General features: G+C 48.9%; 1 protein-coding gene across 4 annotated transcripts; it reads left to right on the plus strand.

Annotated features, from left to right (window-relative positions):
* The first annotated feature begins 121 nt into the window (after window positions 1-121).
* On the plus strand, window positions 122-8,678 carry Nabp2 (nucleic acid binding protein 2). Of its 4 annotated transcripts, none has more exons than XM_013120271.3 (7): window positions 122-517; window positions 1,859-1,960; window positions 2,372-2,510; window positions 2,614-2,685; window positions 2,844-2,925; window positions 3,015-3,078; window positions 8,165-8,678. In XM_013120271.3, exons 2-7 carry the CDS (start codon window positions 1,882-1,884, stop codon window positions 8,362-8,364), a joined length of 636 nt encoding a protein of 211 aa, XP_012975725.1. In that variant the 5' UTR covers window positions 122-517; window positions 1,859-1,881; the 3' UTR covers window positions 8,365-8,678. The 4 variants fall into 4 exon arrangements, with proteins under 4 accessions (XP_012975725.1, XP_005079775.1, XP_012975726.1 ...); XM_005079718.4 differs by lacking the exon at window positions 122-517 and adding an exon at window positions 1,321-1,457; XM_013120272.3 differs by lacking the exon at window positions 122-517 and adding an exon at window positions 1,495-1,701.
* The last annotated feature ends 109 nt before the right edge of the window (window positions 8,679-8,787 follow it).

The raw sequence follows: 8,787 nt of genomic DNA on the forward strand, positions 1-8,787 counted from the left end.
CAACGGGGCGGAAGTCCGTCACCAAGCCCCGCCTCTTTGTTTAACTCTGCGGCGGCGACCGGACGCTAGACCTCCGCTCTGGGCCGGAAGTTGTCCAGTCCCGGTCGGGACTGGACACCCATTTGGGAGGGAGGACTCCGTGCGGCCGCGGGTGTAGTGCCCGGCGATGTCACTTGGTGTGCGCTAACGCGCGTCTCGGGCGCTGGGGCGAGATGGCCTGGGGTAGCCGGTCTGCAGCTGCGTGCCCTGCCGCCGTGCTCCCCGCCACAGTTTCCAGAGCTGCGGTCTGCACGCCGGAGCCTCCGGGCCTCGTGACTCAGTCATGGGAGGGGGGGATCACACCGCAAGGCTTTGATCCGGGGGGAGTAAGGGTCGCCCGCCTCCCAGCCGCACCAGGGCTCTTCAGAAACTGCTGAAACGCTGAAGGGCTCGGTTTCCTAAGGTCGCGCCTCCGTGATTGGGGTTGTGGGTGGGAGAGAACCTGGGTTTCGAAGGAAGTCACCTATCTCTGCGATAGGTAAGGCATCGAGCTATGTAGGAAACGAAATTACATTTGCCCCTCAGGCTAACCTGGGGCCAAACAGTGTTTGTTATGTTACCTTTTGAAAAGGAAATTCACATTAGTGCATATGTAACTGGTTTGTTTATAAGAGCTAGTTGCCTTTGAAGACTGTCTGACAAGTACCCGAGGAAACTAAAGGTTCTGGGTATTTTCAGGTTCGAGCAGACTTTAAGATCCAGTGAGAAAAGAAAATAGGAACCGGGCATGCCTTGTGAACCAAATGAGACTTGCTTTTTATGTCCCGGGCTCCATTTCTTCCAAAGGAGACCGAGTCTGCCTAATGTCTTTCTAAAGCATAAATGCCACTTGATCCAGAGGCCTGGGCCGAACAGTATTAAAGAGGAAAGTCCTTATGTCTAAGTTAACGCCATGTCCTAGGCATCGCTTTTAACCTAACTTTACATTCTCATGTGTAAAATGGAATTTATATGTTTAAGAATGGCCGAGAAAAGAAGCGAAAAGACGGGCTGCGATTCAAACTTCTGCCCGCTGCATTCCAAAGCCCTTGGACCTTTTTCCATTGTGCCACTACTTGAAAAGGAAAAAAAAAAACCCCACAATTTTGAGAGCCTGAAGCACATTCTCGGTGCCTAACTGAGGCGCCCCCTGGCGGTCGGTCCATCTCCCCTGCGGCACTCATTTTCGTCGAGGCTCCTTTAAATCCTAAAGCCGCACCGTTCGTGGCGCGTGAATAACGGCCTCTGATTGGATGGGCGGCGGCTAGAGGTGGGGCTTTTCGAGGGCAGATCGGCTCCTATTGGCTGGAGAAGGTCAGGGGACACTTCCGGGAATGAGTGCGCTCCCGGGTTCCACTCCGCAGCATCCGGCGGCAGCCAGCCCCCTGGCTCCCCCTGCGGGTGGCTTGGCGGTGTGCACAGTCCCGCCTGCTGGCTGGGTGGGTGGTGGGCTGTGAATGGGGGAGGGCTCGGGGCGAGTTCTGGGTGTGGGGATGAGGGTGCAGGAAGATCCGCCGAGTAGGATTCTCTTCCCTGGCACTGCTCCGGGTTCCCTACGAGTCTCCTTTAGCCTCCCTGCTTCGGAGCGTGAGACCGAGAGCATCCTGACCGAGGGGCCTTCCAGCCCCTTAGCATCTTACCCGGAGATCTCTAAGTTCTGATCGTGAAGTACGAGGCCCCCAGGGAAGTTCGTTTCTAACCTCCCAGAAGGGTTAGAGAGGGACCAAGGCTGCGGGATCACCCCCCACACACACACGCCTGGTGTGCTGGGTAGGCCAAGCGGGAGCTTGGGGGCGGAGGCTCCCTAGCTTGAGCCTTCATCTCCGGTTTCCACTTCCAGCGGGGTGCCACGGTTCGGGAAGCATGACGACCGAGACCTTTGTGAAGGATATCAAGCCCGGGCTCAAGAATCTGAACCTTATCTTCATTGTGCTGGAGACAGGTGGCTATGCATGCGCAGTGGGCTCGTGGGAGCAAAGGGGAGGAGCGTGGAGAGTGGGGCCCACGGGACCACCGCCTGCGTCCTTAACTTGCTGCGTGGTCTGGGAGGAGGCTCGCCAGGGCCCTCCAGTCCCTCTCAGACCGGCTGGCACGGGGAGCTGCCGGTGGATAGAGTGGATAGAACTCGAGATAGCCTAATGCCTCACTAGTCACGCGGGCCTTTTCCACTCAGGGCTCTCTCCATGGTGCTGGCCCCTCCACATCCCTGCGCACAACCTCCTGCCCCCAAGGAGGGATATGCGCTCTGTTCAGCTTTACCCTTTAACGTCACTCAGCCAATACCCAGACCTTCACTACCACCACCCCACTTGTATGACTTTAACTCCACCCCCATGCCTTTCTTCCCTTGAAGGCCGAGTGACGAAGACAAAGGACGGACACGAGGTTCGGACCTGTAAAGTAGCAGACAAAACGGGCAGCATCAATATCTCAGTGTGGGACGACGTGGGCAACCTTATCCAGCCTGGGGACATCATCCGACTCACCAAAGGGTAAGCCAGGGCTCCTAGCAGCAACAGCTGAAGGGTGTAGTTAACGAGTCCCTACAGCTTTTCCTGAAGACTGAATCCTGCTCACCCTCACTCCACCCCACAGGTATGCCTCAGTGTTCAAAGGTTGTCTGACACTATACACTGGCCGTGGGGGCGATCTGCAGAAGATTGGAGAGTAAGTTCAGGCTTGGAAATCTGGAAAATAAGCCCCCGCCCCCCCAAATGTGGGAAAGTTAGGGTTTTGCAAACAAGCCTGTGGAGTCCCACACTCCATGGCTGGATCTGTCTGTGACCCAAATGATTGGTCCAAGGCTTTGACTTGTTTCTTTGCAGATTCTGCATGGTTTATTCTGAAGTTCCTAATTTCAGCGAGCCCAATCCAGAGTATAACACTCAACAGGCACCCAACAAATCGGTGAGTCCCTGGGTCTGCAGCAAATGGGCACAGTAGGCCAACGCAGCATGGTGTTGAGCATGGTCTGAGCGTGTAATCTGTACCTTCAGGTGCAGAGTGACAGCAGCCCTGCTGCCCCCCAAGCCACCACAGGAGCCCCTGCCGGCTCTCCAGGTAAATGCTTCCCTTTCTTTCCTTCCTCTGGCCCTTTAAATCCCCATTCTCCCCAGCCAGGAAAGATGTCTTTCCCAAGAGTCTCTTCTCTCAAGAGGTTTCCCTCTACCCAGTTCTCCCTGTGCCTTCATTTGGATGCCTTCTGCAAGCTCAGTCATGGAAGCCTGAGTCCTCTTTCCTTTCGTTTCCACCAGTTCAAAAAACAAAAGAATTCCTGCCCCACAGTGACAAATGACTGTTAAGAGCAAACAGGCTTAGATGTAGCATATTTAAAATATATTCTTGTGCTGGGTGTTGGTGGTCTACTGAGCGAGTCCCAGGACAGACTCCAAAACAATACTGAGAAACCCTGTCTTGAAAAACAAAAACAAAAAAAGAACAACAAAAAATCCTTGTAAATTCCTTGTAGGAAGTCCATATATACACACTCATATATATGTAAATATATACAGTCATAAATCACTAAAGGGAATATATTCTGAGAAATGGGCATGCACACACATACTTCAATTGTGTGGTTTACTTCATCCCTAAGCCTTGTAGCATAACCTATGTTTTCTTTTTAATTTCTTTCTTGTCTTTTTCCTTCCTTTTTCTTTTTTTAATACAGGCCTCAAATTCATAGAAATTCCCCCTGCTTAGACCTCAGTAGTTCTGGCATTAAAGGTATAGGCTACAATTTTTAAAATCATATTGTTTTCATGACCATAATCCCAGCACTTGGGAGGAGATGAGGCAAAAGAATTGTCACAAGTTCCTGTCTAGTCTAGGGTTTAAAGTGAGACCTGTCCCAAACCAACAACAAGAACAACAAACACCAAATTTTGATTTCCTTTTTCAAGTAGAAGAGCTCTATTCAGAAATAATAAAGCAAATACAGTGTAGCAGGGTGTGATGCCACACATCACAGCACTAGGGAGGCAGAGGCAGGAGAATCACTGTAAGTTTGAGGCTAGCCTACTCCACATAGCAAATTCCAGGCCAAATACACAGCAAAACCTTGTCTCAAAAATGCAAAAAGTCATGCTGTGACGCAGAATTTCTTTAATACCAGCACTTGGGAAGCAGAGGCAGGTAGGTCTCTGAGTTCCAGACCAGCCTGGTCTACAAGAGTGAGTTCCAGGGCAGCCAAAGCTATATAGAGAAACACTGTCTTCAAAAACCAAACAAAAAAACAAAAAGAAAGAATTGTAACTACTTAAGCAAGTAACATATGATCATGTGGTCATTGACTATAAAGTGATACACTGTACATAATTGCCTTTTTGAGGCCCACAGCTCTGCAGGCTGGTTTACACCCTCATCACAACAAACTCATTAGTGTTTTATTAAGCTGCGATTGCTATGGCTGCAGTATCACTAGGCAATGTGAAGTTTTTGATTTGTTGTAGTCAGTCTGGTCTACAGAACTACTTTCAGGACAGCCAGAACTACACAGAAACCCTGTCTCAAAAAAGAAAAAAATGGCCGGGCGGTGGTGGCACAGACTTTTAATCCCAGCACTCGGGAAGCAGAGGCAGGCAGATCTCTGTGAGTTCGAGACCAGCCTGGTCTACAGAGTGAGTTCCAGGACAGGCTCCAAAACAATACAGAGAAACCCTGTCTCAAAAAACCAAAAATGAGAAAAGTGATATTTTTATCTGCTTTTACTTTATATGTATGTTTTGCCTACATGTGTGTCTATACCACATGCATGCAGTGCCCAAGGAGGCCAGATGAGAGTAACAGATCCTCTGGAACTGGAGTTACAGATGGTTGTGAGCTGCAGTGTGGGTGCTGGGAGCCAAACCTGGGTCAGCTGGAAACGGCGCCAGTGCTTCTAACCACTGAGTCGTGGCCTGAGCCCTTTTTGATCATCTCCTTGATCTGTCCATTGCTGGCTGAGGCAATGGACACATATCCACAGTTACAAATGACGAGAATGAATTTGTGTGTTCATGCTCAGTTCTGTTTCTCCATTCTCAGAATGGGCCACCCAAACCTAGCAGAGCAATGCACACCTTTAATTTCATCTCTTGGGAGTCACCGACAGGAGGATCTGAGTTCAAGGCCAGCCTGGCCTACTTAGTGAGTTCCAGGATAGTCAGGACAACATAGAGTCTGTCTCAAAACAAAAAATACCAGAATGAGCCACCCACAGTGGGCTGGGTCTTCCCACATAACTATAGTCCCTGGCAGATAGGCAAATAGGCCAACCAATATCCTTCCTATGATATATGACTGTATATGTTACCTACTGGTTCTGACTTTGTGGAGAACCTCCAATGACATAAAAATTGATACCATTTAATTCCACCATAAAAATTAGCATCTATGTTTTCAGTTGAAAATGACTTAAGGGCTAGAGAGATGACTTGGAGGTTTAGAGCACTGGCTGCTCCTATAGAGGGCCTGGTTTGGTTCCCAGGGTCTTCATGGCAGCTCCAGACAATCTGCAACTCTAGTTCCAAGGGATCCAATGCCCTTTTTGGCCTCAGATGTCCTGCTCAGACAATGTGGCGCACACACACACACTTACACAGAAAATAAAAATAAATGTAAAAAAGGAAAGGAGAATGACTTATTGTTGGGTATGACACCTGATACCTATAATCTTCACACTTGGGAGGTTGTAGTGGGAGGGATCATTCCAGGTTGGTGGCTAACCTGAACTACATAGCAAGTATCAGGCCAGTCAGAGACCCCCCGTCTCAAATAAATGAAGAAAAAAGGAAAGATGTGACTGTTGGACCTGAAGGCAGTTCAGTGCCAATGCCTTGGGTTCAGTTGATAAAATAAACAATAGAAGGCTGGGTTGTGGTGGTGAAGCCTTTAATTCTGGCACTCGGGAGGCAGAGGCAGATAGGTCTCTGTGGGTTCGAGGCTAGCCTGGTCTACAGAGACAGTTCCAGTACAGCCAGACCTTCACAGAGAAATCTTTTCTTAAAAAAAAAAAAAGTTGAAGGAGAAAATAAAAATAGAATAGTAGAATATTACTTTTGCAGGACTTTTTTTTTTTTTTTTTTTTTGTAGAGGGTTTCATTTAAGGCTGGCCTCAAACTTACTACATAGCTAAACCTGACCTGGAATCTTTGCCTTTCCTGCCTCCCCCCTCCAAGTGATGGACTAGAGGCATGCTACCATCATATCTAGATACAAAAATATTTCTAATAAGGTACAGCCAGGAGCCAAGCATGGTTGCCATCTAGAACTTGAGCAGCAGAGGCAAGGGAGTCACTACAAGTTCTGAGGACAGTGTGAGCTCCACAGAACCACAGAATGAGTTCCAGGCCAGCCTGGTCTCCATAATGAGACTGTCTCAAAACAAAACAAAAAAAAAACAAAAAACAAAAAAACAAAGAAAAGGTACACCTGAGGCCAAATATCCCTAAAATTCACTTGCCAAACATTTATTCTCTTTGTCATCTGCTGCTAGAAATAAGAGGTGTTTTTCATGTTTGGTTTAGTATTGTTTGCTTTTAGATCTTTTTATTGTATATTTTTTTCTATATTTACTTACTTTGGAAAGGAGCACTCATGTGTCACAGTGGGCACGTGGAAATCAGAGGACAGGTTATGGGTGTGTGTTCTCCTTCCGCCATGTGAGCTCCAGAGAGGGGATGCAAGCCACCGGGCTTGTCTGCAAGTCTCTTACCTGCTGAGCCATCTTGCCGGTCTCATGAGAGTACTGTAGTAGTGGTGATAGTGGCTGTTTTAAGACAGGTCTCATGCTGGGCATGGTGGCACACGCCTTTAACCCCAGCACTCAGGAGGCAGAGGCAGGTGGATCTCTGTGAGTTCCAGGCCAGCCTGGTCTACAGAGCGAGTTCCAGGACAGGCTCCAAAGCCACAGAGAAACCCTGTCTCGAAAAAACAAAAAAACAAAACAAAAACAAAAGACAGTAATTTAGTTTCTATGTCATTTAGGGTTCATACAGGCAGTCTCTGTCTTCATTTACTTACTAGATGTCAAGGAGATAAAGCTCAGTGCCTGCCTTTTGGGGCTTGTATCCTCTGGGAGTAACAATTACAATACTGTGATAGGGGCAGGTCTCACAGTCATTGACTCTGCTAAAATGTTTAAAACACATGGATATGGGAATCAGCAGGATGGCTCAGGAGGTACCGCTCCATGACATTAAGCCTGACAACCCCTAGAACATTGACATGGTAGGAGGCGAACAACTCCCAAAGGTTGTATGCACACACACTACAAAATACATGCAGTGGGGGTGGTAAATAGCTAAGTGGCTCGGTGGTAGAGGGATTCAATCCTTGGGCTCACTTTTGTTTTTTGTTTTTTGTTTTTTCGAGACAGGGTTTCTCTGTGGCTTTGGAGGCTGTCCTTGAACTAGCTCTTGTAGACCAGGCTGGCCTCGAACTCACAGAGATCCGCCTGCCTCTGCCTCCCGAGTGCTGGGACTAAAGGCGTGCGCCACCAACGCCCGGCTCCTTGGGCTCACTTTTAATTGTATCATTGTGCTGGGTGTCTAATCGAAGACCTCTCACATGATAGACCCAGCCCCATCTTTTCGTTAGGACATCCTTTCAGAGGCCTTTGAGCCTTGAACCAAACAGCTAATTCTAGGTGTGATTCCCAATGATATGGAGAGACATAAAAGAAACATATTATATCAGGGTTCATGGAGCAGCTTCCAAAATTATCAAGGGGTCCCGCTCATACTTGTAGCCCACAGCTTTTTGCATCCTATTCAGGACTGCCTGCCTAGGGGATGGTGCCACCCACAGTGGGCTGGGTCATACCACAAAATTAAGTCAATTACAATCCCCTGTATACACGCCCACAGACTAACCAATCCTTCACTGACTCTTACCCAAAGACTCTAGGTTGTATCAAGTTGACAAAATTATCAAGGCTCCCCTGCCACAATGGTCATGGACTTCCCTGCTGAACTGTAAACCCCAATAAACTTTTATTAAAAAAAAAATGATCCCTGTCTCAAAAAAACCAATAAATAAGTAAATGATTGTCAAGGCTAGAGCACAGCTCACTTGGTCAGCATGCATGCAGTTGTGCATGGTGACAACTCACCCACTCACGGGACTCTCTCTCACCTAACTAATTCTGCGTTTCTTCTACAACCAGCTTCCGAGAGCCAAAACGGGAACGGACCAAGCACCCAACCGGGCCCGGGTGGTGGCCCCCATCCCTCTCACACTGCCTCACATGCCCCCAGCACCCGAATCACTCGAAGCCAACCAAACCACACCCCTTCTGGCCCCCCTGGCCCCTCCAGCAACCCTGTCAGCAACGGCAAAGAGACCCGCAGGAGCAGCAAGAGATAGCAAGAGACGAGTTCTCTCCCTTCCATCACAACCACGACCCAGGCGTCTCTGCCAGAGAACAAGACAGTCTCCTGCTGGGCTTCTGGCCTTAGATTGGAGGGTGGGATAGCTGTATTTTAGCCACGAAGTTTCCCCAGAGGGGTGGTGAGCAGTGGCCTCACCCGCCTCAAGCTTCTGCCCTGCTTGTCCTGCTGACATTGCCTGTCCCCTGGGATCCAGTGCCCTCTGCCTGCCCTCCTTCCTCTGGAAACGACAGTCTGCTTCTTTTTTGGTGTGTGTGGGATCCCTCCTTCCTAATAAATGCACCCACTCTCTTCTGGACTCCTTTGTTTTTTGTAGGAATGGAGGTTAGCAGGTGTGCAGTTAAGGAGTGTAGTGCCCAGGCAAGGAGGCCTTGAGCAAGGCAAGCCTGCCCCTTTAAGG

This window comes from Mesocricetus auratus, unplaced genomic scaffold (assembly GCF_017639785.1).
Source record: "Mesocricetus auratus isolate SY011 unplaced genomic scaffold, BCM_Maur_2.0 Super-Scaffold_100011, whole genome shotgun sequence".
Taxonomy (NCBI): domain Eukaryota; kingdom Metazoa; phylum Chordata; class Mammalia; order Rodentia; family Cricetidae; genus Mesocricetus; species Mesocricetus auratus.

Coding starts and splice junctions, on each gene's coding strand:
- Nabp2 (XM_013120271.3), top strand. CDS start 1,882: ATGACGACCGAGACCTTTGTGAAGGATATCAAGCCCGGGCTCAAGAAT. Junction 2,511..2,613: donor ATCATCCGACTCACCAAAGG/GTAAGCCAGGGC, acceptor TCCACCCCACAG/GTATGCCTCAGTGTTCAAAG. Junction 3,079..8,164: donor AGCCCCTGCCGGCTCTCCAG/GTAAATGCTTCC, acceptor TTCTACAACCAG/CTTCCGAGAGCCAAAACGGG.